Source organism: Psammomys obesus, unplaced genomic scaffold (genome assembly GCF_907164565.1).
Source record: "Psammomys obesus unplaced genomic scaffold, mPsaObe1.curated_primary_1811, whole genome shotgun sequence".
NCBI lineage: Eukaryota > Metazoa > Chordata > Mammalia > Rodentia > Muridae > Psammomys > Psammomys obesus.
The window spans coordinates 1340762-1360568 of record NW_026591086.1 but is presented as its reverse complement, the minus strand read 5'-3'; the positions used below and the strand labels follow the sequence as shown (position 1 = coordinate 1360568).

The 19807-nt window shown below is 44.3% G+C and overlaps 1 protein-coding gene across 1 annotated transcript in view; it reads right to left on the bottom strand.

The window, feature by feature from the left end:
- Wdfy2 (WD repeat and FYVE domain containing 2) overlaps positions 1-19807 on the bottom strand; it is a 140092-nt gene that overhangs the window by 10258 nt on the left and 110027 nt on the right. The window contains exons 6-8 of the mRNA XM_055609685.1: positions 17095-17207; positions 8627-8753; positions 1758-1863 (exon numbers count right to left, since the gene is read on the bottom strand). Of these exons, the coding sequence (XP_055465660.1) occupies positions 1758-1863; positions 8627-8753; positions 17095-17207 (346 nt within the window). The remainder of the gene's footprint in view (positions 1-1757; positions 1864-8626; positions 8754-17094; positions 17208-19807) is intronic.

Here is a 19807-nt window from a genome sequence, read left to right as displayed (position 1 = left end):
TGCCCACGTGGAGAGGTTTTGTGAAGTTATAGATTTTTGGAAGTATGGGATTTCTCAATGGGGGTGTCACGGCTGACAGACCTGTTTTCTATTTGTAAAGGAGTGTTTTTGAACTAGATGTAGGCAACACCTTCTCTAGCCGCACAGACAGACACAGTGTCGCGCTGACCTGTACCCAGCCATGCAGCGTGCCCCCTCACCTGCCCCAAACTGTCTTCCATCTGCACCTCCTAACCCTGACTGCTGCCAACTTCCCATTAGCACTGACAACACAGCAACCTCTCCCACTCACCCTGCTCTTACGCCTGGTTTTTCTCAGCCTGAAACGCCCACAAACCTTGCAGTGATAGCCTGTGTGAGCCCCACTGAACCCTTCCGTGGCAGCTAGTCATAACACCCCTTCCGAAACACCTACCGCCGACCTTCTGTGTTCCCAGTGTTGGCTGTGATGTCATTATTGATACCACTTAATAGTACTCTCAACTTTCTAGAAAGGCTGTCAGCAATCAGGTTAGAACAAACCTTGCTACTCTTAGTTTCCTGCAGCCTCTGCTGTACGAAGGAAACAGTTCCCTGATGCTTATAAAGTATGGGGTTTGCAAAAGATGGATGGAACCATTCCCACTGCTCATCAGAGCTGCCAATCAACAAGATCTTAAACCCATTGACATGTACTGAATGTTCATATATATGCATGTCAAAATGGCCCAAAGCTGGCTCCCAAATGCTTACTTTCATCTTTGGAAACAACAACATTATATTTCTCTGGGCTGTTCTTCCATTTCAAAAAGCCCCCCAAAGCCAGGCCTGCATTAGGCCTGACTGTCCTAACTCAAAGCACATCAGGACAACCCCCAGTTCTAGGGCAGGCTGCTTAACATGACTAGCATGGGTCGTAATGATCCCAGCCAGCATACGGATGGTGCCAACTGTAGTTTTCAAAAGCAATATTCTAGATTTCCCGGCTTTCTACCAGTAACGACCGTTTTAATTAGTTACTAATAGAACTCCTGTGGATGAATGGCTCCGAAAAATAAAGCTGCAATCTTCCTAAGCATTTAATTACTGGCATCTGAGGGCACTGCATTGTGGCTAACACTGGGGGCTCTCTTGGTCTGAGACTGAGTGAGGGGATGGAAAAAAAAAATGACCGGTGAAATTACGTTTGTCGTTAAAAAGTGTGCCTTTTCTCTTTAATTCTCACATCCGACAAGGAATAAATTTCAAGAGTGTTGACTGTCAACCAGAACATTTGCCCAGAATGATTCTAGGTCAACAGAAAATGGCTAACTTCAAAATATTTGTCCAGGGAATATTCAGTAAGCATATTAGTTGTTAAAATGCTTATAGATTAAAAAACAAAACTAGTTTAAAAGGTGCCGTGGTAAAAGTTAAATCTGTGCTTAAGATGAAGTATCAGCCGGTGGGGTGGCAAACTCGTGCACTGGAGAGCAGGGGCAGCTGTGAGTTTGAGGCCAGTCTGGCCTACAGAGGGAGTCCTGGGCAGCCAGGGCCACACGGGGAAACTCTGTCTTGTTTTTTTTTTTTTTTTTTAAAAAAAAAAAAGAAGAAGAGGAGGAGAAGGAGAAAGAAGAGGAAGAAGAAGAAAGAAGGAGGAGGAGGAAGAGTATGTATCTCCATTAAAACCAAACTCAGGGCAGTTATGCCTTGGGAGTTTTCTCACTTATGACACAATGTATCTTATATCACGGCTTAATCAGGAGGGGAGCAGAATCAGACCTGCCGGCCTCACCTACCTCCTGCCTTTCCACATCCATGTTCCAGACGACAATGCCACCGTCCCCGCCACACGAGATGAGCTGCCTTGTGTGCTGTGCATAGGAGAGGGCCTGGACCTTGTCACTGTTAAAGAGACCAAGAGTTGGTTCCAGAGAGCAAGAACAGGCTCCACATCACAGAGCCCACCGATGGCAGACAACACCTGAACCTTAGCAACCAAGGAGGAGCTAGGAATCTTCACAGCCTCTTCAACATGCTAACGGTCAGACCTAAAATGAGCTTAAATGCTGCTTCAGCCTTCGCAGGTCCAGGAGAAAGTACTTTTAGTGAGTTACCAACACTCACATAGGAGACGATTGCCGACCTGGTTATAAGTGATTGATAGTTCCCCCTAAGTGGATTTACGTGTCACAGGGGAAGTGTTTGTGCATTTGCTTTGGTGGTCTCTAAGACGCTTGTAGAATAAGGCAGTTCCCAATTGTCTCTATCCCCCCTCCTCCTGATTTTCTCCATGAAATATCAATTAGTTACCTTGGTAATTACTACAATTAAAATGAGTAATTAAGACTGTCAGCTGGCGCCAGTTGTGGTAATTGCAGATTTATTATTTCAGCACTAGGGAGACAGATGTGCTGGGATGAAAGGCCACTGTCGAAGGCCCTGTCCTTACTTTATTTTCAACATACTTGAGGAAACCAAAGAACCCTGATTTAAAACACTGGTAAAATATTTACTGTATTTAAAAACCAAAACAAGAATAAAACAGATTCATTTGAAAACCGCAATGAGGAATCCATTCCACTTGGACATTCGACATATTATGTGGGAAAAATAATTTTCCAAACCAGGAAAATCATGGAGAGAAAAACCCACTGTTTGATGTTCTTGAAAGTTCTCCCACTGTCTGGCCTTAGTGGGACACAGATGTCCAGTCTCCAGCATTCATTAACACCACTCAGTGTTTAGCCTGGGAAACCCCATACACTTTCGGTGAGGAAAAGAATGCCAAATGGTCCCAGAATGAGGGGTGGACTTGGAAGGAGGTCGTTGGTTCTGGGTTACGGTCTCTGAAACAAGTCCAGAGCAGCATTCCAGGGCTGGCCATGTTCCTCAGCTGCAGCTGCTTCTTCGATGCACGGATGACTGCCTTTGACCACAGTGTGAGAAGATACTCTCTACCTTCTGGGGAACTGCCTAGCTGACAGAGTCTGTCTTCAGAATTTGGTTTGGTTCTTTATATTAACTTGACTAACGTCCCTTTTTTTTTTTTTTTTTTTAAGAAGAGAGAAAGATGAAGGACACTCACTTGGGGGAAAAGCTCCATCCCTTAAAATGGTGTTGTGGTCTGTATTTATGTTAAAGTGTTCTTTAGTCCTTTGCGTAGAGAGCCAGTGTTCCTATTGTGGCTGGTTCCCCTGGACTCAGCAGCACAGCTGATTTTGACTTTTCACACTGAGTCACTATTCAGAAAAAAAATATAACCTTCAAGATGTTTTGTGACAAGACTCTCAACAGACTTCCCAGAGAGGTCCCAGAAAACGGTAAGGTCTGCTCCCTCCCGTTAGAAAGAGATGCTGCCTACAACTGTATTACATGTGTTACTATTTATTGGCAGAATCAGGTCTGTGCTGGGGACAGTAGCAGAATGCTGCTGGTACACATAAGGCTCTAGATTCAAAACCTAACATCGCAAAAAGAAAACAAACAAACGAAAGATCCAGGTGTAGCGGCTCACACTGGTAATTCTGTCCCTGGGAGGTGGAGGCAGAAAAACTGTCATGAATTTGTGGCTGGGATGGGCAATCTCAAGCTCCAAGGCAGCCTGGGTTACTTTGTGAGACCATTTGACATATTAGTCATGAAGGCCTTAAATCTCTATAGGCTACACGTATCCTTTGTGTCCCTCTGATGGCTTCCGAGCTTCCAGAACAAAATGGCATCCCCCAGTATTTGAGAACAGTGACGCTGAGATGAACAGACCCTCGGTCACAGGCCACTGGGTGTCATCACATTGCTTAGACAGTGTTTCAACTGTGCAGTGGATTAATCAAGATTCCCTGAAATTACAGGAACTCACTTTGTTCTGATTACAGATGCCATCACGAACAGGAATCCTTAAGCCAGGATCCAACAGAACAAGCCTTACAGCTTACTCATAGAACAAAATGAACCAAACTATGGATATGTTGTCTGTAATCCTGCTGATGTTTTAACATTTTATTTCCTGGATACAGAGTGATGTCTTTCCTCTTCCTTTAAGCCATGTTTAACCTAAAACCTAGCAAGTTCTCCTTTTATAATCTAAATAAAATAAAAACTTTTAAAAATAGCCAATCTCACACTGTCTACAACTTCAAGCTGTTAAGGTGTCCCTTAATTTTCATAATACAGTTACTCAATGGGCTCTACAACAATCGATCTACAGGGAATGGGGAGATTGGTCAATCAGTGACATTCTTACCACACAAATATGCGGACTTGAGTTTGGGTCCCAAAGACCCACATAAGAAGCTAAGTATGCTTCCCAGGGCTGGGGAGACAGAGACAGGTGGATCCCAGGGCTCTCTGGCCATTCAGCCTAGCCGAATCAGTGAACTCAGGCTTCAGTAAAAGACGCAGTCTTTAAAAAAAAAATGAGGATGACACCCAATATCAAGCTTTTATCTCCACATACACTGCTGGGAACACAACCCCCAATCCCACCCACAAGATATAATCCAATAAAGCAACTGCACAACCAAGCCTCTTTCATATTTAAGAATGATGCTCACTGAATCAAAAGTGCCTTGTCACTTTAAGAGTTTATTAAGCCCAGGTCTATACAGCCCTCACAGGAGAAGGGGTCAGGACTAGAGAGGTATGAAGAAGTATAGTCCACTAGGAACTTAGGGGAGCTGGACAACAAGGATTTATCAATGAAGATGCCTTAGGGGAGGAATTCTCTAGGCTTGGTTTCCGAGCCTTGGCAAAGCAAGTAACAGGCTCAGGAAAAAAACAAAATAAGATGCCCAGCAGAAGTTATTATTTTGGGTGTGAACAGAGTGCTGTGGGACTCCAGGTAGGTGGAGCAAGGCTGAGAAGGAAAGTGTGGTTGGCTGGCACTCACTGCAGAAACAGTCACAGTTAGGCCACGTTTTATGGAGCTGGCTAGCCTTTCTTCCTGCCTTTCTTGTGACCAAAAGTCTTCACAGCCAGGAGCTGCGCGACACGTGTAATCCTAGCACTAGAAAGACTTAGGAAAGAAGATCCAGAGTGCAAGGCTGAACTGGGCTACACAGCAAGACTTTCTAAAAGCAAATAAAAGCAATTTAAAAAAAAAAAACAAAAACCAAGCAAACAAACCAAATCTTTGTGAGTTTTATAAATTATTATGGTCACAGAGTTAGGAAGACGAACTGTCAGTCAGACTGACACACTTGAAATGGCAAAATGAAGTGACGCGGTCTATTTTCACGCAGTGTCAGCTGCGAGCCCGCACACTTTTCTGGGTTGTTTGGTTCCACGGGGTCTGTATTAATAGGACACATCTGACCGCTATCGTACAAAACTGACGGTACCAAAACTTGCCTAGTGAGGATACCACCGATGCCAGTCCCCACCCAAGCCACGAGGAAGCTAGCTGTGTACCCAGGCGCGCACTCGCTTCAGCATTCTGTGTGTCTGCAGCTCCGGGAGGGGTGTGCACACGCAGGGCGAGGCCACAGATCAATATTGGGTATCAGGGCTACAAAGTCTCCCACTTTTTTTTTTTTTCATAATTTAAGGCCTCACTGGCTGGGCAGCAACGCCCATCCATCTCTCTCTGCCTCACCAGCACTGTGATTACAAGAACACACTAGCATCCCCTGCTTTTTAACAGTCCTTGTGATCAGACTCAGGCCCTTGTGTTTGTGTGGCCTGCGTTCCACTGACAGAGCTGCTTCCCCAGCCCTCACTTTAGCACTTTCTACTGCTTATGTATAGGTTTTCCTATGGACTAGAAACATCTAAGCACTTCTTTTATTAACTAATGACTAATATAAAGCCACTCACATTCATTCATTCATTCATTCATTCATTCATTCATTCATTCATTCATTCATTCAAAAAGTCATGCTTTTAAAAGTATGGAGTGCCTCCCTTCTGACACTCAAAGGCAAGACGAGGAATCTATCCTCTACCCAGCTGGGCAGACTTGTAACTATGACTGAACTACATTTATTTGTTAAGGCAGTGGTTTTCAACCTTCCTAATGCCATAACCCTTTAACACAGCTCCTCGTGTGTGGTGACCTCCAGCCGTAAGATTATCTTCATTGCCACTTCATAACTGTAATTCTGCTACATTATTAAATGTAATGTAAATAACTGCGTTTTCTGATGGTCTGAGGTGACCCCTGTGAAAGGGTTGTTTGACCCTCACGGGGCTTTTGACCCACAGGTTGAGGACCACTGTGCTAAGGCATCCGGATACATACATCGATGATCTTGTAAAGCCAAAGAGTTCGGAAGAAAGCACTTCACCCTTCACAGCTGGGGGCAGCACAGGACAACTCTGTTCCGAGGCCTCAGGACTGTTAATCTTCCAGTACAGGAGAGTGAACTAGTAATGAATGACAGGCCTCAGGCTTTATAAAAATCTGCTTGGAGATTTCCTGACTTAGGATTGGAAATTTAACTCCTTCCCAGTTAAAATCTAGGTGGGGGAATGAGAGACATCTTATCTTCATGTCTCATCTACGGTCACAGCAGCAGTTATACCACTTTGCAGATGGGGACCCTCCACATACACACTGTGCGTGTCCCGAGGAGGACAGAAAACCCCTGCAGATCTCCCGAGCGAGATCTGCCTCCTGTGACTACCGCACTCAGTGGGACGGCCTCATGCTTCTTAGGGTTCTAGAGGAAACATGTCCTATCAGGCCCAGCCATGTACCCTGATAGCACCAGTGCAATGGAGATTCAGGGTTGGCCCCCTGTCAAAATTCATTAAGAATGAGAAGCCAGCAACAGCAGAACATAAAAACAAAAGTGAGCCCTTCAAAGAATGAGGCCTTCTGTGACAACACAGGTCAAACCCCCCTGGAATGAATGTCTGTGTGTGTATACTTTTTCATCTTTATCTTATGGTTATGCTTCACCTGTATGCATTTCTGTGTACCACTTGAGTGCCTGGTGCTTGCAGAGGCCAGGAGAGGATGCCAGATCTGGAATTAAAGTTACAGATGGCCCCCATCCAGAAAGGCAAAGAGAATGGACATCAGAAGAAGGAGGAAACAGGGAACAAGTTAGGAGCCTGCTACAGAGGGCCTCTGAAAGGCTCTGCCCTCCAGACTATCAAAGCAGATGCTGAGACTTATGGCCAACCTTTGAGGAAATTGCAGGGAATCTTATGAAAAAAAGTGGCATTTAGTAAGACCTGGAGAGGACAGGAGCTCCACAAGGAGAGCAACAGATCCAAAAAATCTGGGTACATGGGTCTTTCCTGAGGATGATAGTCCAACCACGTAGCATGCAAGGAGATTACCCAGAACCCCTGCACAGGTGTAGCCCATGACAGTTCAGTCTCCTAGTGGGTTCCATAGTAATGGGGACAGGGACTGTCTCTGACATGAACTGATTGGTCTACTCTTTGATCACCTCTTCCTGAGGGGGGGGACAGCCTTACCAGGCCACAGAAGATGACAATGCAGCCACTCCTGACAAGATCTGATAGACTAGGATCAGAAGAAAGGAGAGGGGACCTTCCCTATCAGTGGACTTCGGGAGGGGCATGCGTGAAGAAGGAGGAGGGATTAGGAGGGGAGGAAGGAGGGGTTTATGGGATGATACAAAGTGAATAAAGTGTAATTAATACAAAAAATAAAATAAAATAACTAAAAAAAAAAGTTACAGCTGGCTTGAGCCACTAAGTGGGTGGGGAGACTGAACCCAGGTCCTCCAGAAGAGTACCCAGTACTCTCAGCCTCAGCCTGAATGCTAACTGATAAACACAGCCCTGCTTTGTACAAGAGGACTCCACCCTCCAAAACACCTCTAACAGATAAGATTTTAGCCTATTATGTGTTTAGTCAGTAACTAGAAATGGAAGACTGCCCCTTCTTCTGACGTTCCCTAGCACTGCCCTTAGGCAGGGACTTAAAGGAAGCTCTATGCAGGCTGCCCCTGCCTTCACTGCCCTCCAACACGGAAGGAGAGTGAGAACTCTCCTCCTTTCATAGCGTCAGATGCAATTTGCCTCCCAGTGCACATTTATTTACAAATAGGCCATTTCTTTACCAAAGGATTCGTTCATTCACTTATTTGCTTTTCTGAGTGGGATCTCAAGTAGCCTGGGCTGGCTGCAGATGGCCTTAAACCTTTTCCTTTGCCTCTATCTTCCATGGGCTGGGATTATTGGAAAGTTCCACCATGTCAGACCACACTGACCTCCCAAATAAGGACACTCATAAGGAAAATCTTACATATGGTGGGAGAAACAGGAAGGAAACTAAGAGTTAGCGTTTTGGGAAGGAGAAGTGCATGAGTTGTGTGGGCCTAAGAATGCTGGCTGAGATCAGCTTCAGTGCCCTACCCTTCTGCTGCAGTCTGTTGTGGATCCCGACAAAACGGCAGCAGACGCTCCCTACTGCTTAAAATCAAAGTGCATTACGTCACCCGCAAGTTTTGGATCTAAGAAAACACTATTAGGGGAAAGACGGTCATGGGGCCGGTCAGGAAACAATGGGTATTCTATTGAGTACCTAAGAATGGGAAAAGATCTAGAGCTCAGAGTGCCAGCTGGTATAGTGGCACATACCCGTAACCTTGGCATTCAAGAGCTGGAGGCGGGGACGTCCATGAGGTTGAGAACAGTCAGGGTTACACAGGAAATACCATGCTAGTCAGAGCACCAGCAGCAGCCTTACTTGTGTCCTTGGAGCTCGATGGCTGTCCCTTTTCTCCCACCGATGTCCCACATGATGACAGAGTGATCGGAACTGCCTGAGAACAGCACGCGCTGGACCGGGTCCCAGCAGAGTGCTGTCACTCCTCCTAAGAGAACAGGCACAAAGCAGGTGTTAGTCACAGAACAATATCCTCGCCACAAAAAGGGAACTTGATGGGACAGGACCCACACAGTCCCTGAATTAAGTAAGTATTTGTTAAATGAGTGGGTGAGAACACCCCCCAAAAGAAATATTGCTCTCCCAAATAAAAAATAAAAACCTCAACTATAAACAACAGAGGACAATTCACTGGTGTAATTCTGAGAATGGAACCAGCACACTATTTGGAGGTATTAACCACACTTTCTTAGCTACTACCTGCTCTTTGTCCTGACAATAACAAATGAGAAGAAAATGAGAACTGAAACGCTCACTCAGATCTCTTCCTTTCTTAACACACTCATACTTGTGGGGTACAGTGTGATGTTTTACTTCAGGTATGCATCATATAAAAGGCAAACCAAAGGCATAGTTGGCGTATTCATCTCATCATACATTCATCAGAGAGTATTCGAAATCCTGTCCAGCCACTTGGGAGATATACAGTGCCATTCTGCTAATAAGTTCCCTTCCGTGCAACAAAACACCAGAGTTTAATCTTTTTAACTACAACTGATTGCCCATTGCCCAAATGGGCACCACTGCTGTGTCCACTACTTCTAAGAGGCCAACTTCTTAAAATTCCATGTGAAGTGGTGTGGCGCTTCTTTTTGTTGTTGTTGCTGCTGCTTTTTTGTTTGAAGATTAGAGCCTAATTTACAGCCAGGTTTTTTTTTTTTTTAACTTATTTTTATGTACATTGCTGTTTTGCCTGTATGTGTTTCTGTATGAGCGTGTCATATACCCTGGAGCAGGGGTTACAGGCACTTGTGAGCTGCCATATGGGTGCTGGGAATTGAACTCAGGTCCTATGGAAAAGCAGCCAGTGCTCTTAACTGCTGAGCCATCTCTCCAGCCCCCGAGTGGTACTTCTTTGTGTGTCTGGCTTACTTCACTTAACATAATGTCCTCTAGCCCATCCAATGTGGTTGACAAATTTCATCTACGTTTATGGCACGTTATGTGTGTTTGCACAAAACATTTCCTTTTTCCATTCATAATATGTTAGGTTGTCTGTTCCCATGTCTTAGTTATGTGAGTTGTGAGGAATCCTACCAGGGGGCAGCAATCTCTGACATACAGATTCCGTTTTCTTTGACTATAACCTTAGCAGCTGGATAATGTAGAATTTTATTTTGTATTTATTTGTTTTGAGACAGGGTGTCACTATGTAGCCTAACCTGTCCTCAATCTTTTGGTGATCCTCCTGACTCTGTCTCCTGAATTCTAGGATTACAAGCATGTGCCACCGGGCCTACAAGTTTAGCTTTAATTTTCTAAAGACCCTCCATAATGCCTTCCGTAAGGTGCATTTCATAAAGGATTTACAATTCTTTGTAGGGTTCTATATGAATGTCTTCTATAAAGAATTGACAATTCTAAAAAAAAAAAAAAAAAATTGACAATTCTCCCGCCAGTGTGCAGCACGTTTCCAACACCTCTGCCCCACTTGCCACTGTCTATCAATACCATTTGTTTCAGCTGGAGATTCTGTTGCTGTGATACACCACCATGACCATGACCTAAAGCAATGCAGAAGGGAGGGTTTCTATCATCCTCCACTTCCAGCTAACAGTCTGTCACTGAGGGAGTTAGGGCAGGAACTCAAGCAGGGCAGGGACCTGGAAGCAGAAAGGGAAGCAGAAGCCATGGAGGGGTGCTGCTCACTGGCTTGCTCCTCATGGCTTTCTCAGTCAGCCTCCTTTCTTACAGTACACAAGGCCACCAGCCCAGGGGTGGTGCTGCCCACAATGAGCAGGCCACTCCCATATTAATCATCAATCAAGAAAAGGCAGCACAGGCTTGCCCACAGGCCCGTCTGATGTGAGCGTTTTCTCCGCTTCTCCTTCAGAGGGCTCCAGCTTGTGTGACGCTGACACAACACTAGCCAGGACACCATGCTACCTGCAGAGATGACACTGCGATGAGCTTTTGATGTCTCTTGATGATTAGTGATACTGAGCACTTTCCCATAGAACTGCTGGTTATTTGCACATCTTTATTTGAGAATACTGTGGTCTGTTTTTATATTTTAATATCAGGTATAATTAGGTCAATATCCAAGGTAGAAATAGTCTCTTTGGGAATGTGAGTTTACAAATTCTTTATGAATCAGTTATACCCTAAATGCTGGCACCCTTGTTCTACTTAGCTTCCACTGTTAACTTGGCACAGTCTAGAGTCACCTGAGAGGGGACTGTCTAGGTTGAGCCGGCCTGTGGGCATGTCTGCGTGGGAGGCTCCAGGTTGTGAACGCAGGGGACTGGGTGAATGGTGGGTGACCCCATCTCTAGGCAGCTGGCCCTGAGAGGTCTACAACCACTGGTGAGGCATGAGCCAGTGAGCAGGCCAGCAAGCAGCGTTCCTCCAATTTCTGATTTACGCTTGGGCTCCTGCTCCGACTCTCCTCAATGATGAACTGTGATCTGGAAGTATGAGCTAAGGAAACACCTTCTTCTCCTAAGCCAGTGTTTTAGAACAGAAAGAAGCCAGAGTCATCCTCACCTATGACAGGGAACTACTTTGGTCACTACAACCACTCAATTCCTGGAGGAGAGCCGCCTGGGTCAGTTACATAGGCCTGTGATGGAGGCGCTCCGCGGTATGGCTACCCAGCATGACAACAGTTTCTTCTCCCCAATCCTCTTATAAATCAAGTTTCTCAAATACTGAGAATAGAAAGAATTTTTCTATATGAAGTGAGCACTCAGCCAACAAATACCTACGAATCTCAGAAACACTCAGTTTTTTAAATATTATTTAAAATACTGAGAAGATTAAGTAGCTTCCTATTTATTGGAAGCTAACATTTCAAAACTGATCAATTTGGTTTAATAAAGTCTTAAGCCCTGGAGGTGTCTACGCAAGTTTCCTAACTGTCCCAGAAGACTCTGCAGATCACAGAAAGCCCCTAACTCCCATTGATTGCCTCTTCCTCTTCCTGCACTGCATTCTCCTGTTCACGTTGACCCTCACTCCCCCCGCAATGTGTGCCCTTACCAACGCAACCTTCCCTCGACAGCAGCGAAGCACAGTGCCAGGGCAGGACTCTGGGCAGAGGAGTGAAAATACAGAACTTTTTTTCCCCTCCAATTCATGCCAAGCATTTCCTAAATCCCATGTCCTTAGTTAGAGGTGACCCCCTCCCCACCAATACTCTCATCACTCACAGACTATCTTTCCCTAGAGTGGCTATCGCTTCACAGACAGGAAGCTCTGGAAGGCCAGAGCTGCGGCTTGTTCATTGGTGTCTCTAGCAGAAACAGCTCTGCCTGGCTTGTGAGATGTTCACTATGCACAGGCAGCTGAATGATGAGAACAGGAAGTCCTTGGCCTTGGCCTTCCTCCTCGCAGATGAAGCAGGGCCAGGACACCGTTTCCTCAGTAAGCAGTGCTGCTAATGTGACGCCTTCACCCAATTGAGCTTTTTGGAATCGAATGCTCGGGAATCTGAAGTGGCCTGATTCACTAGAGAAGGCCCTGCACTCAAGGAGACAAGGTGAGGTGACAGGCCTTTCCTATAAAATACGAAAGGTGACTAGCTCAGATTCTTAAAGCACCACATCAGACTTAAACAGCTGTGGGCACTGTGAGAAAGAATGGTTTGAAAGGATTCCTCATCTAAAGAGACTGAATGGACGAGGGGTTCTTTATAAAGTTAGGTAACTACAGAAATCTGTATACTTAAAAATGCATGAAATGGCCAGGGATGCAAACAGCGTTGAAACACCTGCTAAGCATGCACAAGGCCCACAGTGCAAACTCCATCACCACAGAACAAATACAAAAACAGCACAAGAATTAAAATGGTCAAATCTGTTATACATATTTTAGAAAATAATCGTCACTGGCCGGGCAGTATCTTACAACATGTATGCATATTGGGTGGCTTTTACCTTTTTAGCAGAGTATTATAAATCTGCTGAAATAAGCGTTTCAATACATATTCATATTTCTTTCGTTGTTTTTTTCAACTTTTAAAACTTATGTGTATGAGCATGTATGTGTACATTCATGTGGGTACCTGTAGAGGCCACAAGAGGGCATCAGATCCCCTGGGGGTGGAGTTATGGGTGGAGTTATGGGTGGGTCTCTTAATGTGGGTGCTGGGAACCCAACTCCAGCCCTCTAATGAGAGCAGCAAGCTTAACTGCTGTGTAGACATCTCTCTGGCTTCCCCTTATAACTTTTAGTCAAAAAGGGCTTGGTGTGCTGTTCATGCTGGCCTCTAACTGCCTAAGTGTTTACCCTGCCTTAGCCTCCTGGATGTGACTCCACCCCCTTGTGCCACATTTTAATTGTTACATATACAAGAATATCTAATGTGGATCTAGGTCAGAGTCTAAATGTTTTTAGAAATTTAATACCATTACCAAAATGCTCAGTGAACTTTTTTTTTTTTTTAAAGGCATGTACAAAAGCCTTGCAAAACTGAACTCGGAGTGAGAAAATGCTGGGTCTTTCTTTGCCAGTGACAGCATAACTTCCTCAGAGTGTGGTACCTCACCCTCAGCACTGAGTTGGGCAGGGCAATAATTAGCTAGTGGGGGCCCGAGTCAGTGCTCAGACCACTGTGCTTCTTAAATAAAACATCATTAGAGTCACTACGTTTCATTCCAGGCTGAAGTGATAAAGATTTGTGAACTACCCCTTTAAGCTCTCCCTTCTCTCTCGATTAAGTTTAATTGTATATGTGTATTTTGTCTGCATGGTATTAGTTTTATGTGTGTATGTTTTGTCTGCACATACACATGAACATGCCTGGTGCCTGCAAATGCCAGAAGATGGCATTAGATTTCCTGGAAATGGAGTTACAGATGGCTGTGAGCTGCCATGTGGGTGCTGGGAATCAAACCTGGGCCCCTGAAAGCGCAGCCAGTGTTCTTAGCTGCTGAGCCACCTCTCCAGCCCTCTCTCCCCCTTTAACTGCTAGTAACTCCAGCATTCTGGCAAGCTTTCTCTTGCACAAACAATACTCTCTTACTGCTTCCGAGCAGCCCATGGGTGGCATCAAGGTGTTTCATAGCATGTCCACCCACATAACGTCTGGATGAATTACCTGCAATTGTTAGCCCAACGTGTTTCCAGGCCAGACTGAAGGCGAGTGATGGTAAGGACTATGTACGTGTTATTGGTCCACACACACTGGCACCATTCACGCAGAGAGCAAGCTAATGCTGAACAGCTCAGTGGCAATCTACGTGCATGAGTTAGACTTCATGGAAAGATGACTGCAAGTGTCCATTTACCATAAGTTAAAGTTCTCAGTGTAGCTCTTTGAAGATGCATATCTGCACAGGACTTTTGTGGTTTGCTCGGTTGCTTTTGTAATAGTCACAATACTCCTTTTGATTCTCTTCACCAGTGAAAACATGAGGCTGTGCTTAATTGTGATTAGAAGGCTTTGACATGTGACATTCAAACTCTCCAGCTTCTCCTATGTTCATGTTAATAAAAAAAAATGTTGGACTGAGCGTGGTGGCTCACACTAGTGATTTTAGCACACTTGGGAGGTTGAGGCAGGCACTTCTCTATGAGTGTAGGACTGAGCTACACTCATCTACCAGCCTGAGCTACACAACAAGACCTTACCTTACAAAACAAATAAAGAAGATGTTACTGATAGTCAAACATACAGTGGTCAAAATAGGTTTTCCTGATTAGTTCAGCTCAATTCAGAGCTTTTTAATAGAAGAGTGTATTGAGAAATTACTTCAGAAAAGAATCCTGATACTTGACATTTCACTCCAGAAAGAAAAATCAGCAGAGGGAGCTAAAACACAAAATTACTTTCCTAAATCTCCACTGATTAAAATGGGTAGCTGGTGGGCTGATTTTTTCACTACTCCACATTTCTGTTATAACTTTCTACAGCATGAGAGCATGCATGATGGGGGTGCTGGCCAGGGCTCCCCATAAAAGGGAACAATGGGACAATGCCCAATGGGGAAAAAAAAAAAAAACAATGGGGCAGATAGCCATGGCTCCCTATGAAGGAGAATGTCAGGGCGAGTGACGAGGGCTCCATCCACAAACACTGAGGAGCTGTCTGTGAGTCAGGTCTGGACTGATGAGATACCTTCCTCCCTAATGGATCTGGCTTTGATCTTTGTTCAGTCATTACAAAGAACTCTTTTCCAAGAATGGGATCTGGCTAAACTTGGGACTGCACAAGGCACAGAAGAGGCCTCCTACATAGGAAGAGCCTAACCCTTGCACTGTGTCTTCGACGCAGGCAATCGGCGTAACTCCTCTCTGCAAGAAGCAGCATCTCGACTGCTACATCTGTCTTCATGTGAGCTAACAACCTTCCTGAGCCATGTCATCTGCCTCAAGGATGCTTCATGATAAAAATCACATGAGAATGCTTTAAACTAGGACAAAGATTAAGACCGAATACCAAAGTAACATTTTACATAACAGCAGGAATGCAGAAACTAGGACTCTCAGCCATATCAAGCCAACATCATGGTGGTCACAAACACCTCCTCACCCTTTCTGACTTGGTAATAACAACAAAGAACTCAAGGGACCCAAGTAGCTTTTTAAGAGTCAAGAGGTTACTGCTGCCTAAATCAAATCTTGTTAGTCATCAGGCACACTCTCCCTGCAATGCTTTGTTCCTGGGATCAAACCCAGGCCTCACCTGTGCTAGGCAAGTACTTCACCTGCTGAGTTATACTACTAGCCCCCACTGGGATGATTTTCAACATTCTACATTTTATTCAGAATCTATCCACTCCCCCACCCCCCATCAATACCCCATTTTAAGAGACAGTTTTGGAGCTGGGGAGATGGCTTGGCAATTAAGAGTGCATGCTGCTTTTACGGAAGACCAGAATGTTACAACTCAGCTCCAGAGAATTGGATGCCTGTTTCTTGGCTTCAAACTCATTAATGATTTCTCAAGGATGGCAAGGTAAGTTAGGGATGATCTGAAGTGACTGTGGCTCTCTTTCCGGCTACCGCGCCACACCTTGTCTGCCCCTCCTTCAGACAGAGAGGTACATGCTCAGAGGGGCGAGCAGCTGTACCAGTGTTCACAGAATGGGTTCTTGGATCCCTGTGCTGTGACGGGATCCTGTGCATACTCCTGGATGCCCTCTCTCTCCTTCCCTAAGAAGTGAACATTTACTCATCCCCGAGGATTTCAGGCAGCTACAGCTTCCCTGAGTGGCACTCTGTCCATGTAAGCTGGCCAATCTCGTTTTTGGTGTAGATGGTCTAAATCTCAAGAGTAAATAGCAGATGGGGCTCCTGGTTTGCACATGCGAAAATGGTAGGTAGTCAGTCTGAATCTTAATACTCCAAGGTCAAGGAAGAATGCTATCAGTTGAAGACAGAACACACTGAGAAGCATGTGGTAAAGGAAGGAGGGACAGGGGCTCAGAATCATAGGTCAGATTCCCTGGATCTGGAGTTACAGGCACTTTTGTGTCCTCTCCAAGAGCAGAGTGCTCTCAAAGTGCTGAGCCATCTTCCGGGCCTCTCACTGCCCCACCCCTGCACATCCCTTACCACTAAATGGACACTATTTAATTAAAAATACTTTCCCATCTACTTTTATTTTTCTATGACATCTAAATGGAGTATTAGCTCCACACTAAATCATGAGTTGTTTACAAAAAACAAACATCAAACAAAAACCAAAAACACACCAAGTCCCAACAATCATAAAAATAGGCAGTATCACATTTCCCCAAGTCAACATTTTCTGGAACCAATCCAACCCCAAAAGATGGCAGTAAAATAGTAACTCCTGCCATCAATGCAAGTCTTTCCAGGGCTATGAATAATTATTCTATATCTTGCATACATGATCCTGAGCACACTGGCTATAAAGCGCACCTTGGTTATAAATTTAAGGGCCCAATAAGAAAGACGAGTCTGTCCTCTTTTATGGTTCAGCTTCCTTTCCATCTGTCTTGGAGGTGGGAATCTTTCCTGCACACTGTCTTCTTACTTTAAGAGTGAGCAGGACAAGTGTCCTCTCAGTCTTCGGGACCTTGCACCATTGTGACATGGTCTCAAGCATCCTGCCAACATGTCAGCACTGGCTTTCTCTACAGCCACATGAAAGCCACCTCCTAACATTCTTAAGACAGAATGGTCCCTCTTCATGGAGGAACTTTTTAAAGGTTATTTCCTACTGAACCATTTTACAACAAGTTAAGTGCTTCTGTATCATCTGTGGTTTTGCCCATGCCCAGGTTGTTCTCTGTCTTCACCTTCAAACGCGTGAGCACCAGAGTAAGCTGCAGGTGATGGCAGCCTTGCTCAGATCTTACCTGTGTGCCCTCTGAAGGACGTGAGCAGTGTGCAGTTTTCTTGTTCCAGTTTGAGGATGGTTACTTGGCCTGAGTGATCGCCAATAAACACGTGACGGGATTCAACATCAAATCTATCATGTAATCATTAAGGATTGCAAAGTGAGGATTTATAAGAGTATAAAAAACCAAAACACAAAACAATCTACATTAGTTTAAGCGGGCATGTGCAGCGCCGTGCTAGCTGAACTTAAACACAGGTCCTAGAAGACATGAAAGGGGCCTTAAGAAAATGAAGGAAACACATACTGCTAAACTGGCAGACCCAACATCTAGCTGTCACATACCAGATTAGTTTATACACTGAACACAACCACAATAAAAATATCAACGTGCTTTCTGGAGCTAGGTATATTCTTTCCAAAGTCCAAACAGAAAAATAAATAAGCAAGAAGACCTGGTAATACTCTGAAAATAAAAAGAGCATTCAATAGAAAAAAAAAATCTATATGATAGTAAAACATGCTATAAAGGTTGTATTTGGTTTTTTTTTTGTTTTGTTTTGTTTTTGTGAAAGGGGTGTTAAAACATGCTCTGATGAAAACATCTTCTAACCTCCTTTAAACCTAAAGGCCTTCCTGTTTTTTTGTGTTTGTTTTTCTTTTTTTAAAGCTTATTAGTTATGTATACAATGTTCTGTCTGCATGTACACCTACACTCCAGAAGAGGGCACCAGATCCCATTACAGATGGTTGTGAGCCATCATGGGATTCTGGGAATTGAACTCAGGACCTCTGGAAGAGCAGTCAGGGCTCTATAACCTCTGCGCCATCTCTCCAGTTGAACTGCAGCTCGTGGGTATTACATGTTGCTAACAGCCGACTTCTCAGTACTGGACAGTGGTGGAGCTATGGGCTGAGACCTTTGGGGCACCCTGAGCCAGCAAGCACTCAGCCATTTTCAGTTGTGCACCCTGGAAGGCAGTCTGCTGAGCTGAGGCTTATGTCTTCTGTGGTTCAAGCACGAAAACTGTATCTTTCCCCTGGTAACTCTGTGTGGTCCGTGTGGGTGAGAGGAATCCTCACCACACTTTTCATGATCTGCAGGAGAAGGTCAAACTTCATCTGGAACTTTGGTTGTTTTTGTGATTTTTTAATTTTTATTTGTTATTATTTAATTATTTCATATATTTTGATCAGTTTTTCCCCTTTCAGCTAGAATTCTTGAGGAATTACATTTGTACAGATGAGATACTATGCTGTGATCATAATATGAAGTCTGCCTGTGAGGGTTGCTGAATTACTGAGTGAAAATGCCAACCTTTTACTATGGTGATGGCTCTCATCAGAGGCGGTGCCTGTTAAATGTCCCGCTTACAAAATTTTTCAATTGTGCACACACAGACAGACAAATGATCTAGAATAGGTCTTCTCAAGTCAGATAGAAACCAATTATTTCAAGACTCACAGAAACCTAGTATTCATTCATTTTAACTTTGTTTTCAACTTGGAGGATTTTTATCTAATTTTTGTATTTTTTCATTATTGTAGTATGTGTGTAAGTGTGTACGCATGTGGCACACATGTTCACCTGTGGTGACGAAAAGCCATCACATAATTTGGAGCTACATCACAGAGTTACAGCCATCTGTGAGCCCTGCCCTCTGCAGGTGGCAGAGATAACTGAACTCCAGCCCACATGAATGAGCAGCGAGCAGCCTTGACGGATGAACATTTCTGCAGAACCGCAGAGTTGGGAGGCCATGTCCTTGGTGTGGTCCCCTCACAGCAGGCCCCTCTTACTGGTTAATTATGGGAGTTCTTCCAAGTCCCTGAGACACCACAGTCAGGCCCGCCGCCTAACTCTTCCGCACACAGCACCGCTTTCATATCGCACCAAGGAGTGACACATCTATATAGCTACTTCAAATGATCTTAAAAAACAAACACAACAGAACTGAGCGTGCAGGGTGGCAGGCATGTGGAACACCAGGTACTTGGAGGGTTCAAGACCAGCCTCACAAAGCGAGATCAAAACGCAAACACTCTGAAGGTGCATCCTTGGCAGAATGTGCTCTAAACATAAGGGAAACTTTAAAAACATCCACAGCCTTATTCAGAGGCCATATTGTTATTATCATATGGTTTATTAATTTGAAAACATAGTATATCGTAGAATAACGCAAATAAGGAATTATGCTTGTATTTTAGGACTAAGATTTTCAGTCCAAGATAAAATAATGAAGTACAGAGTGGAAAAAGTAAAAATCCTATGCAAGTTTTAATTAGAAGTGTGTGTATAATAATTTTCTTTAAAAAAAAAACTCACATGAATGCATACATACATTTTGGGTTATAATGACATACTAATATAGGCTTAACAATACATACACACACATATATACACACACATATGTATTGTGTATCTTATACTTCTTCACTAAAAGAAGAGCCGAGAATAGTATAGGAAAGGGTGAAGATGAGATTAAGACAAGCACCAGAAAGCAAATGTTACTAATTTTAATTAGTTAATTTGGCATAATCTAGAATCTCCTGAGGAGGGCATCTGAATGAGGTAGCCCAGATCAGGCTAGCCTGAGGGTATGTTTCTGTGAGGCAATATCTTGGCTACGTAACTGAGGAGGAAGACCTGCCCACTGTGGGTAGCATCACTCCCAAGGCAGGGGAGCCCGAGCTGCGCAGGAGTGGAGAAGGTGAGCTGAACACAGGCATAC